Source organism: Macaca mulatta, chromosome 19 (assembly GCF_049350105.2).
Source record: "Macaca mulatta isolate MMU2019108-1 chromosome 19, T2T-MMU8v2.0, whole genome shotgun sequence".
NCBI lineage: Eukaryota > Metazoa > Chordata > Mammalia > Primates > Cercopithecidae > Macaca > Macaca mulatta.
This window is the reverse complement of record NC_133424.1, coordinates 57,586,036-57,613,328: the sequence shown is the minus strand read 5'-3', so window position 1 is coordinate 57,613,328 and position 27,293 is coordinate 57,586,036. Positions and strand designations below refer to the sequence as shown.

The window sequence follows — 27,293 nt, the reverse complement described above, 5'->3', positions numbered from 1 at the left end:
AGACGGGCGGATCACGAGGTCAGGAGATCGAGACCATCCTGGCTAACACGGTGAAACCCCGTCTCTACTAAAAAATACAAAAAACTAGCCGGGCGAGGTGGCGGGCGCCTATAGTCCCAGCTACTCGGGAGGCTGAGGCAGGAGAATGGCGTGAACCCGGGGGACGGAGCTTGCAGTGAGCTGAGATCCGGCCACTGCACTCCAGCCTGGGTGACAGAGCGAGACTCCGTCTCAAAAAAAAAAAAAAAAAAAAAAAAAAAAAAGAAAACAAGCACGCAACAGAACATCAGATGTGTTCACGTAACGAGGAAACAGCAGCCCCAGCAGGTGGAACCCCACTGCGGGAGATGGGAATCCGGAAAGGCTGAGCCTGCGCAGGCTCGAGACCCTCCCTCACAATCCGCCTCCTCCAGATCACCTATCTCCAGGAATGCCCAAACCCTGGGCCCCTGAAGGGCCTGAGGGAGCTCTCACCCTCAGGTAGACACCCCCAACAACTCCCACCCGGGTGGGTCACCACTCTAGCCCCAGGGGTGAGGCTCTGCTGGAGGAGACCCCTGCACGGGGGCGCCCCCAGTGCTGCCTTCTCCTCACCCAGGGGCGCTCCTGCACCCCTGGCCTGGGCAGCACTCCATCGCTAGCACGGCACAACAGCTTCCGGATGACTGAGTCTCCCCAATTCAGACCCGTCAGCTCTTCTGTCACCCCTTGGCCTTGGGGTTACGCCACCCTTGCACTAGGTTCACAGCTCAAATGACACCCCCCATCACTCCCCAGTTTACCAGATTGATGCCAACGAATCTCCCACCTTTGTTCCAAGACCAAGTAACTCCTCCCTGCAGTCCCCCAGCCCCAGACGCTCTGGCCTCTCACCTGGGTCTCTCCTTACACCCACTTTCTGTACCACAATTCCTCTTCTACACCCTGGTGACCCTCCACCTCCCACAGCCTCATGGCCAGTGAACCACTCCACTGTCCTCCCCAGCACGGAGCCTATCCCGTGTTCCTTGCTGTTCCCAGGCCCTTGGGTTTTCTGTTCTGCAAATCCCATTGTCCAAACTCACCAACTTCACCAGTGACCCCTCCTCTGCCCAGGCCCAAGATCACCCAACTCCTTACTGCCAGGGCAACTCCTCAAGCCCCTCCCAACCAGGATGGACCAATTCTTCCAGTCCAGTTCACGTCATCACTTCTGCAGCTCAGACGCACGGACTCCTCCGGAGTGTGAGTCCCGACCAGGCCTTACTGCCCCTCTCTCAACCGCTGGAATGGGAGACTCCCCCCGCCTGGAGAGTGTTACCTGCTCTACCCCTTACCCAGGATAGACCAACCGGCACCCCTCCTCTAAACTCCTCTCAGCCAGGCTCCAACTGCCCCTCTTTTCTTGACAGACAGCCTTCTGACTCTCCAATTCTTTCACTGTCTCTTCGAGACTGCACGTGAAAACAGACAAACACACAAGCAAAAAACAAATCTGCCTGGATGATAGCTGCTATTTATGTGGCAGAAATTTATGAGGACTATCTTACCTCATCCTCACAACTACCCCATGGTAAAAAGTAGCACCTCCATTTGCAAAGAAAGAAACAGAGCCTTGGAGAGGAAAAGTGGTTTACTGAATGAAAGCCAAACCTTTTCTGGGAAACTGCGGACCAGGAACTTTACCCCCCAATGCCCAATCTGTGCCAGACTCTCTTGCTGCCCTCACCCCTGACCCTTCAGCCCACAAACTGACCATCTTCCTCCTCACCCCTCACTCCAGGCCCATGCACTGACTGCCGGCTCTCTTCTCTCCTGGAAGCCTCTGAAGCAGCCACATCCAGGCCCCACCCTATGCATGAACTCCTCTACACCAGCCTAAGATGACCAACACTGTCTTAATAACAATGACTGCCATCAAGAACGCTCACCCTATCTGATTCCTTTCCATATGTGACCTCATCCAGTCCTTGCCTAAATTCCGTGGCAAGAGTATTGCCACCTACTTCACAGATGGGAAGACTGAGGCTCAGAAGTCAGGTAACCAGTCCGAGGTCTCAAAGGACATGACCTGGAGCCTCTGCTTTTGAAACACCCTGCTCTGCCTCTCCAGGTCTTCCCGGTTCCTGCTCTGACTGGATACCACGCTATAGCCAGGGGCCATTCTGACTGTGGCCCGGTCCCAAACTAACCACCTATGCCTGGGGCCCAGAGCCCAAGGAGTTGGCTGGCTCCCAGTGACAAAAGTTTTTTTTTTTTTTTTTTTAAGACAGGGTCTTTGTCACCCAGGCTGCAGTTCAGTGATGCAATCACAGTTTACTGCACTGTTGACCTCCCAGGCTCAAGTGATCCTCCCACTTCAGCCTCCTGAGTATCTGGGACTACAGGCATGTACCACCACACCTGGCTAATTTTTGTATATTTTGTAGAGACACGGTTTCACCTTGTTGCCCAAGCTGGTCTTGAACTCCTGGGCTCAGGTGATCCGCCTACCTTGGCCTGACAAAGGGCTGGGGTTACAGGCATGAACCATGGCGCCCGGCCCAAAAGTCTTACTTTAACCACTGTCTCTTTAAGAGTAACTAGCCAGCTGGACACGGTGGCTCATGCCTGTAATCCCAGCACTTTGGAAGGCTGAAGTGGGCAGATCACCTGAGATCAAGAGTTCGAGACCAGCCTGGCTAACTTGGTGAAACCCCATCTCTACTAAAAATACAGACATTTTTAGCCAGGTGTGATGACAGGTGCCTGTAATCCCAGATACTCAGGACGCTGAGGCAGGAGAATCAGCCTAAGCAACAGAGGGAGACTCCGTCTAAAAAATAATAATAATAAGTAGTAATAAGTAGCCAAACTGTCATTCATGATGGACTCACTGTGTGTTCGGTTTCCAGTTACCATGTTTCCCACCCTCACATCAAAGCCACCAATTCCTCCACTGTCCACAGACTGGCAACAGTTTCTCCCCTTAGGCAGGGCTGGCAGATCAGCTTCTACAGAACCATGACCAGTCTGATCCCTCACTTCATGGGCTCCACCCCAGGAGGACTGATAGACTTCTCCAGCATGAAATAGACTCAACACTGCCCTGCATGTCCCAAGCGACTTTCCACCTTCCCAGCCCTATGACTCCAACACACTCCTTTCAGCTCCAACACTCACCTGACCCTCTCCAGTGGGCCGGCCCCCTCTCCCAACACTTCAAGCCGCCAAATTTCCTCAGTTCTCTCACCTGCTACTGGCCAGCAACTCCAATTCCTGACTTGATAACATCCCCCAATTCTTTTTTTTTCTTTCTTTGAGATGGAGTTTTGCTCTTGTCACCCAGGCTGTACAAGGTCATGATCTTAGCTCACTGCAATCTCCACCTCCTGAGTTCAAGCGATTCTCCCTGCCTCAGTCTCCTGAGTAGATGGGATGACAGGCGAGCACCACCATGCCCGGCCGGTTTTTGTATTTTTGGTAGAGATGGGGTTTCCCCATGTTGGCCAGGCTGGTTTTAAACTCCTGACCTTAGGTGATCCACCCATCTTGGCCTCCCAAAGTGCTGGGATTACACGCGTGAGCCAATGCACCCGGCCATCCCCCAATTCTTTCTCAGGAAGGAACAAGAGGACCCTTCCGTAGCCATGCCCCAAACATCCTCTGCTCCTGAATGACTGAGAACCTTCCTTCTGCTTCTCTTTTTGTTGGAGGAGGAGGCGGCGGTAGGCGTTGGCTTTTCTTCTTAATACCACATTGCAGCCGGGGGCGGTGGCTCACGCCTGTAATCCCAACACTCTGGGAGGCCAAGGAGGGAGGATAGCTGAACCCAGAAGTTCGAGACCAGCCTGGGCAATGTAGTAAGACCTCCTCTCAATAAAAATGAAAACATAAAAACCACACTGCCTCTGACTCAACCAACCACAAATGGACCACCTGTGCTCCTCTTCTGAGACCTTACCTTGACTCCCTTTTCACCAAATCTTCTATAGCCACAGTCCAAGTTTATATTTCTCCCTCTTTCCAGCCAAGAAAGTGGCCAACACGACCACTCCTTGACCCGAGACTTGCAGACCAGCAACTGAACTTTTTTTTACCCCCACAGACCCATCAAACTCTTTCAACTGCCCTTTAGGGGCCAGCGTTGACCCGCTCCTCCTCCCGACTGCTCTTTCTCTCCTTCTCTGGTGGAACTACGAACGCAAAGGTTGCCACACTCTACATCTGACAAATCACCAAACTTTCTTTAATTGCTCATCGTTTTAAACCCTAAAACGATCACCATCTTTGTCTCGGGTGGGTGGGGTGCGGCAGAAAGCACATACTTTTCACCTTCCCAACTCCATAGTCACCTCCTCTCTAACAGACTCCGGTTCTAAACTGACGACTGTCCCCTTATTCACCATTAGGTGCAATCTATTGAACGCCACCTCTGAGCCGGGCCCTGCACCGATCCCTCCCGACTCCCGGGTCCCCCTCGAGCCCGCCCCCGCTTCACCCGCGGTAGCTACCATGTCTCCAGGGGTCTTTGGGCTCCACTGCTCCAGACACGATATCCTCGTCGGACGGGAACGTGACGCGCTTGGCTGCAGCCTTGAGGCGCCCATCGGCGGGGGGCGATGCGGGGCTGGGAGACCCGGCCTCGGCGGGGGCCTCTTCAACGTCGCCGTCCGCGCCCGGCACGGGCGGCGCCTCCTGCGGCGGGATCTCCATAGCCGCCGCCGCCTCCTCACGGGGGCCCCGGGGACATGCCCCGGGCCCCGGATTTGTCTCTCCGGGCCCGCCCGCCGTCCCGGGGCATGGGCTCCGCCACTGCTTCAGGCGCCGCCTCCGTCCGCTCTCCTAGTCGTCGTAATCGTCGCCGCCGGGAGCCCAAGCGCGCCTCCGCCGAGCCCCGCGCGCGCCTGCCCGTTCGCAGTCACACTTTCGCTCTAGGCTGGCGAGCCCGCCGCTTACTATAAGAAGCAGAAAATCGATTTCAGCGACTTGCAGGTAGAGCTGTCCCGCGGGTGACATGAAGAGAGAAACAAAGCGCAGGAAGGGCCACGGAAAAAAGAAACGTGAGCAGCGAATCTGCAGAGCCGGAACTGCAGACTATGAGGGGCGGGGCGAGGTAGACGCCGTCTCCAAGAGCAGCGCGCAAGCGCGAAGCTGAGCCCACGCCTCCCCGCCTGAGTCCAGATAACAAATATTCAGCTCCCGCACATTCGTCTAGAGCCCAGGGAAATGGAGTGCTTAGAAATGAAAACACCTGGCGGGGCGCGGCGGCTCACGCCTATAATCCCAGCACTTTGGGAGGCTGAGGCAGGAAGATCGCGTGAGTCCGGAGTTCGAGACTAGCCTGGGCAACATAGCAAGGCCCCGTCTCTAAAAAAAATTTAAAAATTAGCAGGGTCTGGTTAAGGGAGACTGTAGTTCCAGCTACTTGGGAGGTGGGAAGATCACTTGAGCCCGGCAGGTTGACGCTGCACTGATCGCGCCCCTGCACTACGACCTGGTAGACATAGCGAGACCCTGTCTCAACGAAAGGAAAGAAATGGGCCGGGCGCGGGGGCTCACGCCTGCAATCCCAGCACTTCGGGAGGCCAAGGCGGGCGGAACACGAGGTCAGAAGATCGAGACCATCCTGGCTAACACGGTGAAACCCCGTCTCCACTAAAATTACAAAAAATTAGCCAGGCGTGGTGGCGGTCGCCTGTAGTCCCAGCTACTCGGGAGGCTGAGGCAGGAGAATGGCGTGAACCCGGGAGACGACGGAGCTTGCAGTGAGCCGAGATTGTGCCACTGCACTCCGGTCTGGGCGACAGAGCAAGACGCTGTCTCAAAAAAAAAAAAAAAAAAAAAAAAAAAAAAAAAAAAAAGGAAAGAATGAAAACACTGAGGTTAGACTAACTGATGAAGAGTGGTAACGGCATAAAGAAGTCGAAAAGAAAGGCGGATAGGAGCTGCATTCAATATATAAGTACAGCTGATGGATGCTGACAGAGAGGGTTCCTCTGGAGACGAAGCCTCGGCCTCTTCGGTAGTTTCCAGTCTTCCATTTGCTCGCTGCAGTTACATCAACAGCTCTCTGTATAGGGGTAGTTGCATAAAATACAACTTAAATCACAATACTAAAATAAATATGAGCCCATGAGCAATGCTAAAATAAATACGAGCACATGAACGGTATCATAGGCCTGATTTTAAAAAACAAAACCTAGGAGAAGATAGAAATTCCAAAGGCGAGAGACGAATCTGCCAACCCAAATCCTGGGTGACAAGGCTGCTGGGTCACCGAGGCAAGAACAAACCAGCGCGAGCTCAAGCCACACCCCTAGGCTCAGACCCAACGCTTGACATTCGCCGCCGCACTTTCGCCACGCTTTCCCAAGCGCACCCGGCAAACTGAAGGAGGCGGGGCTGAAACCATAAAAGGGGACTGCGCGGAGCGAGCCGCGTCGTCGCCAAGGCAACTCGAGAGCTAGGCGTAGCGAACCGACTGAAGGCAGCTGAGGTTGCTCCTGGCGCGGTTCATCATCGGCCGCCGCACTTTCGCGACTGAGACAAAACGACGCTCACCTTTACTTAGTGGAAGGCTTCGCTTACATCCTGAATTTAAGGGAACTACAGAAGGGGACAGAAACTGCTTTCTTTTTAAACAATGCCCTGAAAGGTTACTAGTGACAGGGGGCTTAGTGAAGCGCGTGATGTGAACGGCCAAGCTACAAGGCTGGAGAGAAAAGAGGAGGGGGATGAAGTTGCACCCTGATCGCGATTCCTCGGCCTTTTGTCAGGGGCGCCGCCACTCGGGATCCGACCATTCGCCTCCAACGAGGGGACAGCGAATCTGCTGTCGTGTGCAGTCCACAGCAACCACAGGTGGGGCAACAGGAGGAGCGCTTGGGCACGACCACGTGACCCAACACGAGCCACCGCCCGCCCCAAAATGAAATCAAATCCTAATCTCCCAATCCCGGCATTCCGGTCACTCCAGCATTTCCAGGAGACTGGCGGCCCTGCAGCCCCTACACCTTTATCTGGGCTCCTGTCCTACTTGGCCCAGCTCCACTGGATTCAGCCCTGGGATAACCACCCTACCAGCTCCTAAAGATTATTCCATCCCCGTGGATATACTTAATTAAAGAAAGAAAAACAGGAGTCGAATTTGCCTGGGGTAACTGGTTCTTTAGCAGGAGAGGAGCACTGGGGAATATCTTCAGGGTGGCTGAACTTTGCAGCCTCTTTAATAACGCCCCCCTGTGCAGGTTGTCTCCTTTATCACCCCACCCCGATGCCCTGGTCTTCAAGAAATGGCAGCAGGCCCATCTTTCTGTAGGGTTCAGAGTTCTGTGAAGTAGAGCATTCCTTCCAGTGGGATCTTAGAATTCCTAGAGTTGCAGAATTTTACTGACTAGACCCAGGAGGTCTCAGGAGTCCAGACTTGCTTAAAGCTTCGCTGAAAATTCCAAGGGAGCTCATAACTCCGTGGGGCCCAGAGTTCCTGGCTTGGGAACATTGGGAGGCCTGGGATACAGTGGCTCAGCCTCAAGCAGAAAAGTGAACACAATGTCTCTATGGCTTGAAGGTGTATGAAATAATGTCACTACATCGGAGCAGCGCCTCTGCTTGCACACCTATGGGAGTCTGCAGCTGTGACACGTAGAAGTTGGCCACATCCAGGTCGGTGGCTCCGAAGTGGGCGGCCACACGCACACCCTCGTGCAACGTGAAGCTCACCTGACGACCCACCATGGCCAGCAGGCTGCGGAGGTAACGCTCCCGAAGGGCGGCTCGGGCCCGCTGCTCCTGGAATTCCAGGGATTCTTGAGCTATGGGACACTCCTGGATTTCAGGAACCTCTGGCCTCAGGGGGGCTCTGCGTCCATCAGGGGCAAAGCCACGGCTGAAGCCATCAGGGCCCCGGGGCAGCCGGAGCACAGGTACAGGAATGGTCACTGGAGTTTGCATTGTCTTGGCTGTTGAGTGAAGAAAAAGGGCAGGAAGTCATTACATGGTAAGCAAGGGGCTAATGGAGGAGGGAGGAGTGGAAGCAGAGGCTGGTCTACCTAGGCAGCTCCACTTCACCTGTCCCAAACCGATCCACCTCGCTAAAATCTGTGCTATCAATCCCCAGTGGCTTGGATCAGAAACAAAGTGTCACATGCACAAAAACATGAGCCCCATGAAGGTAAAGACCTTTGTCTGCTTTTTTTTTTTTTTTTTGAGACGGAGTCTCGCTCTGTCACCCAGGCTGGAGTGCAGTGGCGCGATCTCGGCTCACTGCAAGCTCCGCCTCCCGGGTTCACGCCATTCTCCCGCCTCAGCCTCCGAGTAGCTGGGACTACAGGCGCCCGCCACCGCGCCCGGCTAGTTTTTTGTATTTTTAGTAGAGACAGGGTTTCACCATGTTAGCCAGGATGGTCTCGATCTCCTGACCTCGTGATCCACCCGCCTCGGCCTCCCAAAGTGCTGGGATTACAGGCTTGAGCCACCGCGCCCGGCCCTTTGTCTGCTTTTAAAACAGCTTTATCTCAACTTCCAGGCAATAAATATTTGCCAAAAGATGAACCCGGCCAGGCATGGTGGCTCATGCCTGTAATCCCAGCACTTTGGGAGGCCAAGGCAGGAGGATCACTTTGGAGCTGGGAGTTTGAGACCAGGCTGGGCAATATAGTGAAATCACATTTCTACAAAAAAAAAAAAAATTATTTTACATTAGTTGGGCTACTCAGGAGGCTGAGGGAGAAGGATTAGTTGAGCCCAGGAGATGGAGACTGCAGTGAGCCGTAATCGTGCAACTGCACTCCAGCTTGGGTGACAGAGTGAGACGCTGTCTCTTAAAAAAAAGAACAAACCCCACCTTTCTCTCACACACAACCCATCCAATCCATCAGGAAATTCTATATTCTAGATAGACTCCCACTCACACAGGAGCTAGCTTGAAAGGTTTCCAAGTGGCCAAATCTGGAATTATTTGAATACAATAATGATAGTGACAGATTATAACCCACTGGGTAAAACAGAAATCCATAATCCATCCTGATAATAAATAAATGAATAAGGAAGAGAAGAAAAATATAATCCTTACTGTAGACTGGCAAGTAAATAAATATAAAAGGAATAGATGTAAAAATGTGTGGATAGGGCCGGGTGCAGTGGCTCACACCTGTAATCCCAGAACTTTGGGAGGCCAAGGTGGGCGAATCACTTGAGGTCAGGAATTCCAGACCAGCCTGGCCAACATGCTGGTAGAGGCGAAACGCCGCCTCTACCAAAAATACAAAAATTAGCTGGGTGTGGTGGCGTGTGCCTGTAGTCCCAGCTACTTGGGAGGTTAAGGCAGGAGAATCATTTGAACCCAAAAGGCAGAGGCTGCAGTGGGCGGAGATCGCACCACAGCACTCCAGCCTGGGTGACAGAGTGAGACTCTGTGTCAAAAAAAAAAAAAACACGGATGGGAGTTAGATGAAGTATAAGGTAGCTACATAGTATTAACAGACTCATAAGATATTCATTCACTGTAAGGGGCAAACACAAATTTATAGTGGAGGAACCTGGTACGCACCCCCTTAACTTAGTGATCAAAGCCAACATCTCCAGGAATGGGACACTAAGAAGGACAGGGCACCACTTCTGTGTTATTCCTTTTTTTCTTCTTAAAGAGACAGGGTCTCACTATGTTGCCGAGGCTGTTCTCCAACTCCTGGCCTCAAGTGATCTTCCAGCCTCTGGGCCAAACAAGGACAACGGGGACAGGCATGGTGGCTCACACCTATAATCCCAGCACTTCGGGAGGCCGAGGTGAGAGGATTGCTTGCGTTCAGGAGTTCAAGACCAGCCTGGGCAAGGTGGTAAGACCTTGTCTCTACTAAAAATAAAAACTATTAGCCAGGCATGACAATGTACTCATGTAAGTCCCAGCTACTCAGAAGACTGAGGTAAGAGAATCACTGGAGCCCTGGAAGGTTGAAGCTGCAGTGAGCTATGATCGCGCCACTGCACTCCAGCCTGGGCAAGAGTGAGACTTTGTCTTAGAAAAAATAAAAACAGCCCAACTAACCTGGGCTTTTCAAAAATATTAAAGTCATGGCCAGGCACGGTGGCTCACGCCTGTAATCCCAGCACTTTGGGAGGCCAAGGCGGCTGGATCACGAGGTCAGGAGATCGAGACCATCTTGGCTAACAAGGTGAAACCCCGTCTCTACCAAAAATACAAAAAATTAGACGGGTGTGGTGGCGGGGCCTGTAATCCCAGCTACTCAGGAGGCTAAGGCAGGAGAATGGCGTGAACCCGGGAGGTGGAGCTTGCAGTGAGCCGAAATTGTACCACAGCACTCCAGCCTGGGCAACAAAGCAAGACTCTGTCTCAAAAAAAAATATATATATATATTAAAGTCATAAAAGACAAAGGCTGAGAAAAAAAATGTATAAGGCTGGAAGGAGTGTCTCACACCTGTAATCCCAGCACTTTGGGAGGCAGAGGTGGGCAGATCACTTGAAGTCAAGAGTTCAAGACCAGCCTGGCCAACATGGCAAAACCCCATCTCTACTAAAACTACAAAAATTAGTCAAGCATGGTGGCAGGCACCTGTAATCCCAGCTATTCAGGAGGCTGAGGCAGGAGAATCGCTTGAACCTGGGAGGCGGATGTTGCAGTGAGCCCAGATGGCACCATTGTACTCCAGCCTGGGTGACAGAGCAAGACTTTGTCTCAAAAAAAAAAAAAAAAAAAGAAAGAAAGAAAGAAAAAAAAATATACACACACACACACATTTATTTATTCACAACCTAACACTTCTCACTTCTTCCAGTGCCAGCATTCTGCTGCCGTCACAGACGCTTCCTGCCTAGAGTACTGTAGTGAACTCCCCTCTGGGACCCTGGCTTCCACCTTCACCACCCCCAGTCTACAACCCACACCCTGTTTGTCAATGCCCGAGTCAGATCACATGTCTTCTCTGCTCAGAGCCCTCTTGTGGCTTCTGTCTTGCTCAGAGACAAAGTCAAAGTCCTCACCACAGCCCTGCTGACCCTGTGAGCTCTGGATCCTGCCGGCACCCTCGTGGTGTACCACGCTTGCTCTCCCCACCCCAGCCACACAGGCCTCCTCGCTGATTCTCAGGCACGATGCCTGGCAGTCCCTTCTTGGGCCCTTGCACTTTCGGTTCCCTGTATCTGCCTGCATCGCCTTTCCCTCCGTAAGCTTCAAGGTGGCCACCTTGCTTTTCCCACTGCTGGATCTCCAGCCCCCAGAAAACTGCCTGCCATAGAGACCAATGAGAATTCATGAATGGGCCGGTGGTTCACGCCTGTAATCCCAGCACTTTAGGGGCTGAGGCTAGAGGATCACTAGAGGTCAGGAGTTCGAGAGCAGCCTGGCCAACATAGTAAAACCCTGTCTCTACTAAAATACAAAAATTAGCCGGATGTGGTGGCGCATGCCTGTAATCCCAGCTACTTGGGGAGCCTGAGGCAGGAGAATCACTTGAACCTGGGAGGCAGAGGTTGCAGTGATCAGAGGTCGTGCCGCTGTACTCCAGCCTGGGCAACAGAGCAATACTCTGTCTCAAAAACAAACAAACATTGGCCAGGCGCGATGGCTCACGCCTGTAATCCCAGCACTTTGAGAGTCTAAAGCAGGTGGATCACAAGGTCAAGAGTTCGAGACCAGCCTGGTCAACATGGTGAAATCCCATCTCTACTAAGAATACGAAACTTAGCTAGGCATGGTGGCACATGCCTGTAATCCCACCTACTCAGGAGGCTGAGGCAGGAGAATTGCTTGAACCCGGGAGGCAGGGGTTGCAGTGAGCCGAGATCTCACCACTGCATTCCAACCTGGGTGACAGAGCAAGACTCCTCTCAAAACAAACAAACAAACAACAAATAAATGAAGAGTGGAGATCCCAGGCTGGTTTGGCTATGAGACCTCAGTAAGAGACAGCTTTCTCTTCCATTGTATGGAAAAATAGCCCCAATTGCTGCCTATGCTGTTACTAGGATTCAACAGGCTCCTGCCAGACAGGGCCTGGCACATACTAGGTTCTCCATAATAGTGAACTGCTCTTATTGTTAGTATTGCTGTGTGACCTGGGGTTAAACAGCTTGACTAATCTGTGCTCTGTTTCCCCATCTGTAAAACAGAGCTCTAACTCACAGGGCTGGCATGGGGACTCAATGACCTAACTAAACTATGATGTCTGGCACATGTCTGCGACATATGAAGCACTATGCTATGATGTCAAACACATATAGGGAAATGCCAGCCTTGTGGGTACAGACCTGAGAGAGGAGGACCTACGTTTTAGCAGCTGTACCACTCCCTGTGGCTCTCCTCCCCACTCCCTGTGGTGGTCCTCTCCTCTCTAAAGCCTAGTGAGGACTAACTGAGCTGAGTGACAAGCGTTGGGTACCCAGGACCCTGGGGCCAGGCACAGAAGGGAGGTGACTGAAATTGTCCTTTTTCTTTCTTTTTTGGAGACAGTCTCACTCTGTCGCCCAGGCTGGAGTGCAGTGGCGCCACCTTGGCTAACTGCAACCTCTGTCTCCCGGGTTCAAGAGATTCTTGTGCCTCAGTCTCCCGAGAAGCTGGGACTACAGACACACACTACCATGTCTAGCTACTTTTTGTATTTTTAGTAGAGACAGGGTTTCACCATGTTGGTCAGGCTGGTCTCCAACTCCTGACCTCAAGTGATCCGCCCACCTCAGCCTCCCAAAGTGGTGGGATTACAGGTGTGAGTCACTGTGCCTGGCCTAAATTGTCCTTTTTCTTATTAGGCTCTTCCTGTCTCTGCACATGAACTATGAGCTCCTTGCAAGACAGGACCCTGCAGATAGGCCAAGGATGTGAACCAGGGCTACTCAATCTGGACACTATTGACATTTGGGGCTAGATAATTATCTGCTGTGTTGTGGGGCCTGTCCAATGCATAGGTGTAGGGTTTAAGCAGCATCCTGGCCTCTGCCCCCTATTAATAGATACCAGTAGCATCCCCTCTTTAAGTTATGACAGCCAAAAATGTCACCACTGGTGAACAGTGAACTGGTGAATGTGAATTGCATCTCAATACAATGTTTTTTAAAAAACGTCTCCATGAATTGTCAGACGTCTCCTGATAGCCCCAGATGAAACACTGATGCAGACAAACAGGTCACAAAGAGGGAGGAAGGAATAAAGATGGCTATAGAAGACATGAACATAGGCTGGGCGCAGTGGTTCCCGCCCGTAAGCTCAGCACTTTGGGAGGCCAAGGTGGGTAGATCACCTGAGGTCAAGACTAGCCTGACCAACATGGAGAAACCCCAACTCTACTAAAAATATAAAATTAGCCTGGTGGTGCATGCCTGTAATCCCAGCTGCTTGGGAGGCTGAAGCAGGAGAATCACTTGAACTTGGGAAGCAGAGGTTGCGGTGAGCTGAGATTGCGCCATTGCACTCCAGCCTAGGCAACAAGAGTGAAATGCTGTCTCGAAAAATAAATAAATAAATAAAATTAGCTGGGCCGGGCATGGTGGTGGGCTCCTGTAATCCCGCCTACTCAGGAGGCTGAGGCAGGAGACTCGCTTGAACCCGGGAGGCAGAGGTTGCAGTGAGCTGAGATATTGCGCCACTGCACTCCAGTCTGGGCAACAACCGTGACCCCATCTCAAAAACAAACAAATGCCCCAAAAATAGCCAGGCATGGTGGCACATGCCTGTAATCCCAGTTACTCAGGAGGCTGAGGCATAAGAATCACTTGAACCTGCGAGCCAGAGGCTGCAGTCAAGGTCATGCCACTGCACTCCAGCCTGGACAGCAGAGCAAGACTCTGTCTCAAATAAATAAATAAACAAATAAATAAAAATTTTAATTAACTTTATTTTATAGAGATGAAGTCTCACTATATTGCCAAGGCTGGTCTCCAGTCTGGGCTCAAGCGATCCTCTTGCCTCGGCCTCCCAAAGTGCTGGGATTACAGGCCCTGAGCCACCACGCCCGGCCACTAAATTTTAATTTTAGAAAGGAAGAGGCAGCTGGGCACGAGGTGGCTCATGCCTGTAATTCCAGCACTTTGGGAGGCTAAGGCAGGTGGATCACTTCAGCCCAGGAGTTTGAGACCAGCCTGGGCAACATAGCAAAATCCCATCTCTAGAAAAAATAGAAAAATTAGCCGGGCAAAGGGTACGCTCCTGTAGTCCTAGCTACTCAGGAGGCTGAGATGGGAGGATCTAGTGCGCCCAAGGAGGTTGAGGCTGCAGTGAGATATGATTGCACCACTGTACTCCAGCCTGAGAAGAGTGAGACCCTGTCTCACAAAAAAAAAAAAAAAAAAGAAAGGAAAGAAAATGTTAAAAAGAGCGCTCCCTGTGAGGTATCTAAACCTCATCACCCACTCTGCATAATTAGCTGCCATATCTTACTGATCTCACATGCCCACAGGTGGCCCAAATAGAATCTTCCTTGGCAAAATTCTTTTTGAGACAGAGTCTCACTCTATCACCGAGACTGGAGTGCAGTGGGGCGATCTTGGCTCACTGCAACCTCTACCTCCCGGGTTCAAGCGATTCTCCTGCCTCAGCCTTCTGAGTAGCTGGGGTTACAGGCACACGCCACCACGCCTGGCTAATTTTTGTATTTTAGTAGAGATGGGGCTTCACCACGTTGGCCAGGCTGGTCTCCATCTCCTGGTCTCAGGTGGCCCGCCCTGCCCACCCCGCTCGGCCTCCCAAAGTGCTGGGATTAGAAGTGTAAGCTGCCGCGCCCGGCCAGCAAAATTGTTTTTATTTTAACTTTATTTTATTTTTCTTCTTGGCAAAATATATAGCAGAGGTCTGTGAACCTTCTCTGTATTTTACTGTCACTGCTCAGCTCTGCCAAGTAGCACAATAGCACTCATAGAGAATATGGAAACAAATGAACATGGCTGTTCTCCAACAAAACCTTACTTACTGGGACTGAAATTTGAATTTTCTATCATTTTTATGCACCAAAGGAAAGTTTTCTAGCCAGGTGCGGTGGCTTACAACTATAATCCCAGCACTTTGGGAGGCTGAGGCTGGAAAACTGCTTTAGCACAGAAGTTCAAGACCAGCCTGGGCAATGGAGCAAAACCCCATCTCTACAAAAAAAAAAAAAAAATTAGCTGGGCATGGGTGGTGTGCGACTGGAGTCCCAGCTACTAAGGAGACAGAGGTGAGGGGATCGCTTGAGGCCAGTAGGTGGAGGCTGTAGTGAGCCGTAACTGTGCCACTGCACTCCAGCTTGACTGACAGAGTATGAGACCCTGTCTCAAAAAAAAAAAAAAAAAAATTTCACTCATCCACATTATCCAGCATTATGAGCACATCATGTGAGTGCCTGCTGTGTGCATGACCCACGTTGGGCAGTCTTGGAAACACATCTAGGACTGACAGAGCACAGTTCCGCCCTTGTGGGCTCATAGTCCAATAGGGGACACAGACCTGTCCTCAGGCAGTGATGACCCAGAGTGAGCAGGGCTGGAATAAAGGAGTCCAGAGGAGACATCTGACCAGCCTGGGGGACATGGGGTAGTTTCAAGGGAGCCCAAGAAAGATCCCTAGGATGAGATTACATTTGAGCATAGACCTGAATGAAATTAGGAATAGAGCCATGTGGAGATTCCAATCAGAGCGAAAAGCAAAATGCAAAGATCATGGAAAGGGTGGCTTTGGGGCGTAGCAAGGAGGCCATTGTGGAGGAGGTGGCGACAGGAACAGAGAGAGCGCCTTGTGGGCTGTGATTTCAATTCGGGTCTCTACTCTGAGACTGAAGCTACTGGACAGTTCTGAGTGAAGGACGGACAGGATCTGGCTTAGGGTCCTCAGGATCCTCTGCCTGCTGCATGGACAATAAACAAGGAGACTGAAGGGAGACACTAGGAGTGCAATGAGGAGGTCACTGTAGGGGTCCAGGTGGAAGAAGGTGGTGTCTAGGATGGGCTGGGGACAGTGGGAATGGGGAGAAGTGGTCAGATTGGGCTATGTTTGAAAGGTCGAGGCTGGGCACAGTGGGTCACGCCTGTAATCCCAGCACTTTTGGAGGCTGAGGTGGGTGGATCACCTGAGGTCAGGATGAGACCAGCCTGGTCAACATGGTGAAACCTGCCTCTACTAAAAATGCAAGTTAGCCGGGCATGGTGGCGCATTCCTGTAATCCCAGCTACTCGGGAGGCTGAGGCAGAAGAATCGCGTGAACCAGGGGGTGGAGGTTGAAGTGAGCGGAGATCGTGCCACTGTACTCCAGCCTGGGTGTCAGAGTGAGACTCTGTCTCCAAAAAAACAAAAACAAAAAAAAGGTCAAGAGCCCTCGCTGATGGACAGGATGAGGGATATATAATTTGAGGAAAGAGCAGCCAAAGGAGACTCCAAGGATTTTTTGTTTTGTTTTGTTTTTTCCCTGACAGGTAAGACCACATGAATAGAATTAAGGGATATTTGCATTTTCTAATTTTTCTTTTTTTTTTTTTTTTTTTTGAGACGGAGTCTCACTCTGTCGCCCAGGCTGGAGCGCAGTGGCCGGATCTCAGCTCACTGCAAGCTCCACCTCCCAGGTTTACGCCATTCTCCTGCCTCAGCCTCCCAAGTAACTGGGACTACAGGCACCTGCCACCTCACCCGGCTAGTTTTTTGTATTTTTTAGTAGAGACGGGGTTTCACCGTGTTAGCCAGGATGGTCTCGATCTCCTGACTTCGTGATTCACCCGTCTCGGCCTCCCAAAGTGCTGGGATTACAGGCTTGAGCCACTGCGCCCGGCCTAATTTTTTTTTTTTTTTTTTAAGAGTCTCGCTCTTGGTACCCAGGCTGGAGTGCAGTGGCATGATCTCGGCTCACTGCAACCTCCGCCTCCCGGGTTCAAGTAATTCTCCTGCCTCAGCCTCCCGAGTAACTAGGACTATAGGCACGCACCAGCACACCCGGCTAATTTTGTATTTTTAGTAGAGACAGGGTTTGGCCATGTTGGCCAGGCTAGTCTCGAACTCCTGATCCACCTGCTTCAGCCACCCAAAGTACTGGGATTACAGGCATGAGCCACCGTGCCCGGCCTTGCATTTTCTAATTTTTTAAAAAGCACATTTACTTATTTATTTACTTTGAGGTGAGGTCTCACTACATTGCCCACACTAATCTCCAACTCCTGGACTCAAGATATCCTCCCACCTCAGCCTTCCAAGAAGCTGGGATTACAGTCCCACGCCACCACGCCCTGCTTGCATTTTTTAATTTCTCTGACCACTGTCACTCCAATTTAGTCAGGCCTCACTAGCCCCTAGGGTCTTTCCTGAGCCTAGGTTAACACTTGAGTTTCAAGAGAAACACCCTAGTCTCCAGAGTGAGTACTTACTAAATGAATTAGATGAGGATTACAGTGGCCAAAGAATTCTGTTAAATCCCTGGATAAAATGAAATTAAGGGAGGGTCAGTATGGGGCCTTGTATTCTCCATTAAGAAAAAAAACAAGGGAGATTTGGTCATATTGATGCAATCCCCATTTTCGTAAAGTGGCCAGTGAAGCTGGCAGGTCTTATCTTTCCTTGGGCTGGGTGCAGTGGTTCACACCTGTAATCCCAGCACTTTGGGAGGCTGGGGGTGGGGGGCGGATCACCTGAGGTTAGGAGTTTGAGACCAGCCTGACCAACATGGCAAAACCCTGTCTCTACTAAAAATACAAAAAAAATAGCTGGGTGTGGTGGCACATGCCTGTAATCCAAGCTACGCGGGAGGCTGAGGCAGGAGAATCACTTGAACCAGGGAGATGGAGGTTGTAGTGAGCGGAGACCGCCCCTCTGCACTCCAGCCTGGGCAACAGAGACTCTGTTTCAAAAAAAAAAAAAAATCATTTCCTTGGTGCGAGCTAGAGGGTGGAGGAAGAGGGAACAAACTCAGGCCCTCCCCTGTGCCCCATGCAGAAAGACAGACTGTGGAGCCAAGGTGTAACCTGATAAGAAACTGGTTAAAGAAAGGTCACACAGGGTGTGCCCAGGAGGGCAGAGGCAGGCATTATCCATTCTCCCTGGTGACCTGGCCCCAGAGGCCTTTATCCTTTCAGTCTCCAAGGCAAGGATTTCCGAAGGTTTCAGGGAAAAATGCCCAAGCCCATCCCCCACGACTTGCAAAACTAGTCTTTTACATTCAAGAGCCCAAAACTTAGGTCAATGGCAGGGGCAAGGGTTTCATAGACCTCTCTCCTGGTAGCCTTGGTGGTCCAGAGAAGAGATCAGCTCAGTGGACAAACATTTGGCCAACTCTTCACAATTGCCAGGGTGAGGAACCAGCTGAGTTGTCAACTGAGAAGCCACCAGACCTAATTAATTAACCAAGGTGCTGACGTGTCCACAGACACACACACATACACACACCATCGGCTGCTGAATCTTGATGCAAATTAGTTAAATGGGGCCACCCGAGAAGGTCAGAACCCCAAGCACAGAATCTCTCCCCTCCCCTTCTCCCCTGGGGTCGGTCAGTTTCCTTTGAATTCCGCCCTGACCACCCATTGCTCTCCTTTTCTTATACTAAGCAGGTCCTCCCGGCCCCCAGGCGTCCACTCCCCACACCGCCCTGGGCGTTCGGACTGGACGTTCTTCCCACCTCCTGGCTCAGACCGAGCGATTCCGCTCCAGGTAAAGCGGGATGACTGCCACCGATGCTGCTGTTATCGTGGCCATTTATTATTTTCCGGAGGAGGAGTTTTCCGCCTTCTCCCTTCTCCTCACCCCACCCGCGTGGGGCATTCCCGCAGCCGGCGATCGCCAAACAGTCCCTGATACTAGCGTCTGGGGACCAGAACGTCCCTCCAGCCGGCGCTGCAGGCGCGGTCCTGCCTCTTTCCGTTACTCCGGGCGTTGCACTGGGGTAGGCGTCCAGAGCTGGGGCCGGGGAGAGGGAACCTGCCGGCGACCCCCCACCACTCTGTACTCACCGAGGTCCGCGGCTACTGGCGCCCCCGCTTCCGCTGGCGTCCCAGCTGCAGAGGCCCGGGCAGGCCGCGAGCCGCGGAGCCTGGGTTCCGCCCGCGCCGCCGCTACTGCCCCACGTGGTCGCGGGCTGGCTCGCGGCTTTGCGGAGCACTTTGGTCCGATCTTCCTGCCTGCGAGTTGGGGGCGTCTGGGATGCCCATTTGCGGCAGGAAGAAACTGAGGCTCAGAGAGGGGAAGACTTCCTCCCTGTTGGGTTAAGGGCAGAGCTCGGTCTTTGCATCCCCATCCCCCTACACGCAGGCACTCCTACCCCTCGCTTCCAGTGGGAACCCCCGCTCCTCTACAGGAAATCTGGAGATCATGGTTTCAGATGCCGCATACGAAGAAAGTAGCTGGGCTGGATCAGAGGCGGTCATTTTGTCCTCCAGCTCTCCCTGCAGTATCATTTTACAAAGGGGGAAACTGAGGCCTTGAGTGGGAATATGAATCTCCCTATTCCAGGCCCAGTCAGAATTCACTTTCTCCATGCAGGGTCCTATTTACGCAGGGATCCTGTGGGCGTTTGCTTTCCACTAGATCACCAAGGCCTAGTGCCAGGTACACAATTTAATGCTTTGCAAATATCTGTTGAAAGAATATCAGGCACATAGTAGGTACTCAATAAATATTTGTTGACTTAACTATGAACGAGTAGGGGCTGTATTTATGAACAAAACAGACTCCCATCCTGCCTTCTAGAACCCATGTTCTAGTGGGGGTAGAAGGGACAGAATAGGGTAAAACGAGCAAATATGTAAACAACATCCTTCAGGGTTTGATCAAAGTGATGTATGAAGAATAAAATAGGCCGGGCACGGTGGTTCACGCCTGTAATCCCAGCACTTTGGGAGGCTGAGGCGGGTGGATCACCTGAGGTCAGGAGTTGGAGACCAGCCTGGCCAACATGGTGAAACCCTGTCTCTACTAAAAATACAAAAATTAGCCGGGCGCCTGTAATCCCAGCTACTCCGGAGGCTCAGGCAGGAGAATCGCTTGAACCCGGAGGTGGAGGTTGCAGTGAGCTGAGATCGTGCCATTGCACTCCAGCCTGGGCAACAAGAGTAAAACTCCATCTCAAAAAAAAAAAAAGTAAAATAAGGGCAATGGGATAGTGGGTGGCTGGGTTCCATGGAACTTAAAATTGGGTGGTCTGAGGCTGAGTGCAGTGTCTCACATCTGTAATCTCAGCACTTTGGGACGCTGAAGCAGGAGGATCGCTTCAAGCCATGAGTTTCAGACCAACCAGGGCAACAAAGCAAGTCCCTGTCTCTATTAAAAACAAAATTTTTTTGAAAATTTAAAAATTACTTTTTTTAAAAAAGGGTGATCAGAGGAGGCAGGATTGAAGAAACCACCTCAGATAACCCTCTAGTTGCAACCTGCCCTACCTCCTTTGACAGATGGAGAAGTGAGATCCAAGAGGGGACTGGGGACAGATGGAGGTCATGGAGTGTAATTTGCAAGGCCTTCAGCAGGGTGGGGCTACTTTAGATACTGTTGGTCAGGGCCCTCTGCTCTCAGGAGGACAATGGAGCCCCGACCTGAATAACAATGCAGAATTCCAAGAGATCAGCATCTGAAATCAGCATCTGGGCTGGGGACAGCTGGGGGAGAACAGATTCTGGCCCTGACCTCAGGGGGCTTGCATTGGGTGGGGGAGAGGACAGTCCACAAGCAGTTCTATACTGCCATGCGGTCGGTGCCAGGAAGGAAGGAATACTCATCAGGGATTGAGGGTGGGGCAGGGTGTTGATGCCACTTCAAACAGTGAGCAGAGAGAACTGCTTAGGGGAGGGAAGTTCAAGGAGGCGGAGTGGAGGCAGGTGAACTGCTTGGCTATTTGGTTTTAATGGCGACTTCTGGTCTAGGAACAGAGTTGATGTGTATGATTACAGTCCTCCTCTGCTCAAAACCCTCCCAAGGCTCCAGTCTCAGGAAAACCAAAAGACCTTAAAGCGATCAAAAGATTGCTTGGATCTGCCCCCATTTTTTCACTGAACTCAATTCCCAACCCGTATTGCCTCTCCCTTTCCTTGTAATTCCTCAATGCCCAGGTCCACTGGCTGGCTTCCTTCCCTCCAACCTCAGATCCACCGTGCCCTTTCCCAGCACAGGGGAGAAAATTGAATCCCTCAACCCCAGTAACCCTCTCCGCCTTTCCAGCTTTCTTTTGCTCCATGGCACTGGTCATCATCAAAGGCCGTCTATATTTTACATAATTATGTTTATAGTGTCTTCCCCCACCGTCTAAACTCCGTGCAGGCAAACGTCTGTTTGTTCCCTTCTGTATTCCCAGTGCTTCAAACAGAGTCTGGCGCACAGGAGGCACTCAGTGAATGCTTGCAAAATGAATTTTTATTGTAATGCATTAAATGAAATAGCCCAGATTACTATTAAGCACCTAATAACAAACGTGACCGACTATTTTCTCCCTTGGGGGTGTGTGTGGGCATCCCGTGTCTCAGTTTCACCCGCCCTAAAATGGGATCAGGGATAGCTGTTTCAATGCCTTGTGGGAATTCGGTGTGATTAAATTTGGTCACTAAGCCAAGCGCAGGGGGCACTGCCTAGATTGAGTTAGGCCGCCGGCAGGGCCCCAGCTGCGCGGCTCGGTCCCCTCCCATCAGGCCCCGCCCTGGTAGGCGGAGCCACGGGCCCGGCCAGCACGTGTAAGAGTTCGCAGCGGGTCGCCGCAGTCACTCACCTGAGCGCGCACGGTCCGCGCGTCCTCCGCTCGTGCGTCCTCCGCCCGCCCGCCAGCCCGCTCGCCCGCTCGCCCGGCCCGCGACTCATGTCCCGCCGCAAGGCCGGCAGCGCGCCCCGCCGAGTAGAGCCCGCGCCCGCAGCCAACCCAGACGACGAGATGGAAATGCAGGACCTCGTCATCGAACTCAAGCCCGAGCCAGACGCGCGGTCCCAACAGGCCCCAAGACTGGGATCCTTCTCCCCGAAGGAGGTGTCCTCGGAGGGGCGGTTCGGCGGCGAACCCCACCACTCCTCTGGCCCCATGCCAGCCGGGGCCGCCCTTCTCGCCCTCGGCGCGCGGAACCCGTGGACTCTGTGGACACAGCTGACCCCGAACCTTCCCGGTGAGCGCCCCGGGCCCTGGGCCCAGCCTCCCTTACCTTTGACCCTCGGGTGGGACCCCTCCCTTTGGGCATGGGCCCCTCGCCCTGCCTTATCTTTTTCGCCCCGTCCTGCCCCCCAGGCTCCCTTCTGACCTTCGGTTTCCCCTCTCCTTCGGCACCCTCAGCCCCCATCCTGGCCCCACCCCACGCTCACCACCCGCTTCCTCCCTGCAGACCGCCAGCCCTGGACCGACAAACACCCAGATCTGTTGACCTGCGGCCGCTGCCTGCAGACGTTCCCGTTGGAGGCCATCACTGCCTTCATGGACCACAAGAAGCTGGGCTGTCAGCTCTTCAGAGGCCCCAGCCGCGGCCAGGGCTCAGGTGAGTAAAGCCGGGTGCAGTCCCCCTCTCAAGTTCAAGGGCTGGGCTTCCTGCTGGAGAGGGACTGGGCTGGACGGCAGGGCACTGAGCACTACTTCCCCTTTCTCGCTTCCCATCGGGTGCAGCCTAGGCGTGGCCAGGGCCTGCCCGTCCTGGGGCAGGGACTAGTGGTGGTGGTGGCAAGGGGGGTCAAGGGGGGTTGGGCAGGGAAAGAGGGCCGCCTACAGGGTGTGGCCAGCCCCAGAAGACTAGCCCGGGATTTTGCCCCCCACACACACACCCCAACCTGGTTTCACTTCTCCTTCCCCTTGGCCAGAAATAACTGGCCAGGTGGCTGGACCAGGGTGGCAGTAGGGGGGGACCTCTGGGGAGGGCAGTGGCCGGGGGGAGGGGGAGTGGAGGCCAGCTGGAATGGGGAGGTTGCCACCTCCTCCTGTCTGTCAATTCTGATTGAGGTGCTAGTACAGCTAACTGTTCCGAGCCAGGCAAGGGGCTTCTGGCTTCCCTCGGTGATGGAATCTCCCAGCACTGCACGGTGGGAATCCCCTGGTTTGAGCGAGCTCCCCGGTGCTGGACACCAGGGTTCCTCCTCTTGGGAGGGAATTAAAATCCTTCACGTGGCACTTGACCCTCGGTGAGCTTTTGGTCAGTGTTGGCTGCAGGGCTTAATCCAAACCTAATTTCCAGCCCCCACCCCTTGCCCTCCTGAGACTTTTGAGAAGGAATTATTTAGGGTTGGGCCAGGGAGGGTCTGGTGGTGGGAAAGAGGAGGGGCTTGTGACTGATTGAATCGGCTTTAGAGTTGGAGCATGGAGAGTGGCCTGGCGAGTGAGCGAGCGAGGGAGCGAGGGTCTGTGATAGAATTGCTGGAACAAAACACTGCAGGGCTTGGAGAATCGTGGGCACCTTGGTTTCACAGGCTCTGCAGTTTGAGCGCTTATGTGGACCTAAGCTCTCAACCATTCCCCAAGCGAGGTCACAACCACTCTTGAAAGGGAGGGGATCTCTAGGGTCCCTGAATTCTAGCAACTGAGGCACATAGAGGACTATGTCTTGCCCCAAGGTCACACAACTAGGGAGCAGAGAAGTCTGAATTTGAGTGCAGGCCAGGCCTGTGTTCTTGACCCGGGACTGGTTGTATCACAAAGGTTGTCTCATCCAAGACTCTAGAATTTGAAAAATGGAAAGGGTAGTTCAGTTAGGAAGTGTCCTCTGAGAGTACCCCGAAGGTCCAGATAAAAATCCAAGTTCAGGTTTGGGGGCTCTCAATTTGAGATCTATGTAGAGGGTGGGGAACCCAGGTCACTACCACCTGTTTACTATGTGGCCGCTAAGCTTTCTCTGTAGCTATCCCCATTATTATTATTATTATTTTGAGGCGGAGTCTTACTCTGTCACCCATGCTGGAGGCTGTGGCACAATCTCAGCTCACTGCAACCTCCGCCTCCCAGGTTCAAGTGATTCGGCCTCAGCCCTCCAGGTAGCTGGGACTACAGGCGTGCACCACCATGGCTGGCGAGTTTTTGTATTTTTGGTAGAGACAGGGTTTCACCATGTTGACCAGGCTTAGTGTGTCAAAATCCTGACCTCAGGTGATCCGCCTGTCTCGGCCTCCTGAAGTGCTGGAATTACAGGCATAAGCCACCACGCCCAGCTATCTCAATTACTTTAAAAATTATTTTTATTAAACCAAAATTCCTTTTTTTTTTTTTTTTTGAGACAGAATCTCGCTTTTGTCACCCAGGCTGGAGTGCAGTGGTAGGATCTTGGCTCACTGCAACCTCTGCCTCTTGGGTTCAAGCGATTCTCCCGCCTTAACCTCCCAAGTGGCTGGGATTACAGGTGCCCGTCACCACGCCTGGCTATTTTGTATTTTTAGTAGAGACAGGGTTTCATCGTGTTGGCCAGGCTGATTTCAAACCCCTGACCTCTCAGCCTCCCAAAGTGCTGGGATTACAGATGTGAGCCACTGCGCCCGGCCTAAACAAAAAATCTTATTAAAAAACCTCTGTTCCCAGCCGGACATGGTGGCTCATGCCTGTAATCCCAGCACTTTGAGGGGCTGGGGTGAAAGGATTACTTCAGGCCGTAAGTTCAAGAATAGCCTGGGCAACGTGGCAGAGCCCCGTCTCTTTAAAAAATGCTAAATTAAAAATTTAAAGCAAATAAAAGCAAGCCTCTGTTCTGCCCTCTCCCCCTCCCCCAGCAGTCTGGATTGAAATCCCAGCTTTACCCCTTCCAAGCTGTGCCGCCCTGGGAAAATGCCTCTCTGTGCCTCAGTTTTCCTGTCTGGAAAATGGTGATCTTATTTTCCTGTCCTGAGGGAAAGCTGGGCTATGAGCCATGGCTCAGCCCCTAGCATGTAGGAAGCGCTCACTGAATTAACATAACTTTTTTTTTGAGACGGAGTGTCACTCTGTCGCCTGGGCTGGAGTGCAGTGGCGCGATCTCAGCTCACTGCAAGCTCCGCCTCCTGGGTTCACACCATTCTCCTGCCTCAGCCTCCCAAGTAGCTGGGACTACAGGCCTGGCTAATTTTTTGTACTTTTAGTAGAGACGGGGTTTCACCATGTTAGCCAGGATGGTCTTGATCTCCTGACCTCGTGATCCGCTTGCCTCGGCCTCCCAAAGTATTGGGATTACAGGCTTGAACCACCGCGCCCGGCCAACCTAACTTTTCAAAAGGTTTTCAAACACATGGCCTAGTGCAGTGGCTCACACCTGTAATCCCAGCACTTTGGGAGGCCAAGGTGGGAGGATCACTTGAGGCGGAGAGTTTGAGACCAGCCTGGCCAATATGGTGAAACCCCATCTCTACTAAAAATACAAAAATTAGCCAGGCGTGGTGGCGGGCACCTGTAATCCCAACTACTCGGGAGGCTGAGGCATGAGAATAGTTTGAGTCCGGGAGGTGGAGGTTGCAGTGAGCCGAGATTGCACTACTGCACCCTAGTCTGGGTGACAGAGTGAGGCTGTCTTAAAAAAAAATGGTTTTCCCATCCTGGCTAACACGTTGAAACCCTGTCTCTAATAAAAATACAAAAATTAGCCGGGCATGATGGCGGGCGCCTGTAATCCCAGCTACTCAGAAGGCCGAGGCGGGAGAATAGCGTGAACCCAGGAGGCAGAGCTTGCATTGAGCCATTGCACTCCAGCCCGGGTGACAGAGCGAGACTGTCTCCAAAAAAAAAAAAATGGTTTTCAAACACAAAGCCTCAGGTACTCAGCACCCACTCCACAGATTTTTCGTGTCCACTCCTCTGAGCATCAGCTTCCTGGTCCTTCCGGAGTGTGTGTGTCTTGTTACTGCCAAGTCCTTGGCCCCTGCAGGAGTGCCTGTCCCACAGAAGGTGTCCAGCTGGCAGCTGTGAGCTGCAACCCCCATGACTCCTTCCTCTCCGCACTAACACTCTGCCTCTTTTTCTTACCAGAACGAGAGGAGCTAAAGGCCTTGAGCTGCCTGCGCTGTGGCAAACAGTTCACAGTGGCCTGGAAGCTGCTGCGTCACGCCCAGTGGGACCATGGACTGTCCATCTACCAGACAGAATCAGAGGCCCCAGAGGCCCCGCTCCTGGGCCTGGCCGAGGTGGCTGCAGCCGTGTCGGCAGTGGTGGGGCCAGCAGCTGAGGCCAAGAGCCCCCGTGCAAGTGGCAGCGGCCTCACCCGGCGGAGCCCCACCTGTCCCGTGTGCAAGAAGACCCTCAGCTCCTTCAGCAACCTCAAGGTGCACATGCGCTCGCACACAGGCGAGCGGCCCTATGCATGCGACCAGTGTCCCTATGCCTGCGCCCAAAGCAGCAAGCTCAACCGCCACAAGAAGACCCACCGGCAGGTGCCGCCCCAGAGTCCCATCATGGCCGACACCAGCCAGGAGCAGGCCTCTGCGGCCCCTCCGGAGCCGGCTGCCCATGCCGCTGCCCCCGCCAGCACCCTCCCATGCAGCGGTGGTGAGGGGGCTGGAGCCGCCGCCACAGCAGGTGTCCAAGAACCCGGGGCTCCTGGCAGTGGGGCTCAAGCCGGCCCTGGTGGAGACACTTGGGGAGCCATCACCGCAGAACAGAGAACTGACCCTGCAAACAGCCAGAAGGCATCACCCAAAAAGATGCCCAAGTCAGGGGGCAAGAGCCGTGGGCCCGGGGGCAGCTGCGAGTTCTGTGGGAAGCATTTTACCAACAGCAGCAACCTGACGGTGCATCGGCGCTCGCACACCGGGGAGCGCCCCTACACCTGTGAGCTCTGCAACTACGCCTGCGCCCAGAGCAGCAAGCTCAACCGCCACCGCCGCATGCACGGCATGACGCCTGGCAGCACCCGCTTCGAGTGCCCTCACTGCCATGTGCCCTTCGGCCTGCGAGCCACCCTGGACAAACACCTCCGGCAGAAGCACCCTGAGGCGGCCGGGGAGGCCTGAGCCCAGGAAAGGCCGCCACTGTGCCTGGCACCGCCACCAACACCTGTTGACCTCCTCGTTTTTGCCCCCTTTTCCAAGTAAATTTCCCCTTTTATTTACACCCGTTTGGACTCTGGCTTTCTTGGGGTGCTGAGGTGGGGCAGGAGGCTTCCCCTCCTTGGGGTGGACGGCTGGACAGACCGGTTTGGAGTGAGGGGGTGAGGGAACGGCCAGCCCCCAGTGCCTGCGGCGCCGCAGGATTGGCACAGAAAGCCGCGCTCCCAGTTCCTGGTGCGGGCGAGGCCAGGGCAGGGGCCAAGGCGAGGGCGGGGAGAGGCCTGGACCTGTTGCCAGAGGCCCCAGGCAAAGGGGCCCATGTGGGACATGCTGGGCCGACACCCTGTGTCCACACCTGCGGGCAGGTCTGGGCCCTCTCCCTTGGGACTGTGCCCTGGCCTAAGCAGGCCTCACTGAGCCATGGCAGGTTCTGATGAACAGGGGCCTGCCACTTAGCCATCAGATGTGGGCAAGATGTGCCACACAGGAA

The 27,293-nt window shown here is 53.2% G+C and overlaps 3 protein-coding genes across 14 annotated transcripts in view; 1 reads left to right on the top strand and 2 right to left on the bottom strand.

Moving 5' to 3' along the window:
• Positions 1–4,821, bottom strand: part of PPP1R37 (protein phosphatase 1 regulatory subunit 37) — a 53,783-nt gene extending 48,962 nt beyond the window's left edge. For all 3 annotated transcript variants that reach the window (XM_015124248.3, XM_077980340.1, XM_077980341.1), the window contains exon 1: positions 4,473–4,821. In XM_015124248.3, the coding sequence (XP_014979734.2) occupies positions 4,473–4,674 (202 nt within the window). In that variant the 5' untranslated portion in view covers positions 4,675–4,821. The remainder of the gene's footprint in view (positions 1–4,472) is intronic.
• A 1,579-nt stretch (positions 4,822–6,400) lies between these two features.
• Positions 6,401–26,865, top strand: ZNF296 (zinc finger protein 296). Its single transcript, XM_001110175.5, has 4 exons — positions 6,401–7,957; positions 21,497–21,993; positions 22,207–22,356; positions 25,788–26,865. Exons 2-4 carry the CDS (start codon positions 21,696–21,698, stop codon positions 26,765–26,767), a joined length of 1,428 nt encoding a protein of 475 aa, XP_001110175.3. The 5' UTR covers positions 6,401–7,957; positions 21,497–21,695; the 3' UTR covers positions 26,768–26,865.
• Positions 7,108–18,920, bottom strand: GEMIN7 (gem nuclear organelle associated protein 7). 10 transcript variants are annotated; one of them, XM_077980427.1, is made up of 4 exons: positions 18,868–18,920; positions 17,290–17,338; positions 10,532–10,629; positions 7,108–7,919 (listed from the first exon to the last, which is right to left on the bottom strand). In XM_077980427.1, exon 4 carries the CDS (start codon positions 7,909–7,911, stop codon positions 7,516–7,518), a length of 396 nt encoding a protein of 131 aa, XP_077836553.1. In that variant the 5' UTR covers positions 7,912–7,919; positions 10,532–10,629; positions 17,290–17,338; positions 18,868–18,920; the 3' UTR covers positions 7,108–7,515. The 10 variants fall into 10 exon arrangements, with proteins under 10 accessions (XP_077836553.1, XP_077836552.1, XP_077836549.1 ...); XM_077980426.1 differs by lacking the exon at positions 17,290–17,338 and adding an exon at positions 13,291–13,413; XM_077980423.1 differs by lacking the exons at positions 10,532–10,629; positions 17,290–17,338 and adding an exon at positions 18,127–18,249.
• Positions 26,866–27,293: the final 428 nt, after the last annotated feature.

What these genes read in the sequence shown, in the direction of transcription:
- ZNF296 (XM_001110175.5), top strand. Translation starts at nt 21,696, where the DNA reads ATGTCCCGCCGCAAGGCCGGCAGCGCGCCCCGCCGAGTAGAGCCCGCG. An exon ending in GCTGACCCCGAACCTTCCCG is followed by an intron (nt 21,994 to 22,206) that starts GTGAGCGCCCCG and finishes TCCTCCCTGCAG; the next exon opens with ACCGCCAGCCCTGGACCGAC. An exon ending in CAGCCGCGGCCAGGGCTCAG is followed by an intron (nt 22,357 to 25,787) that starts GTGAGTAAAGCC and finishes TTTTCTTACCAG; the next exon opens with AACGAGAGGAGCTAAAGGCC.
- GEMIN7 (XM_077980423.1), bottom strand. Translation starts at nt 7,911, where the DNA reads ATGCAAACTCCAGTGACCATTCCTGTACCTGTGCTCCGGCTGCCCCGG.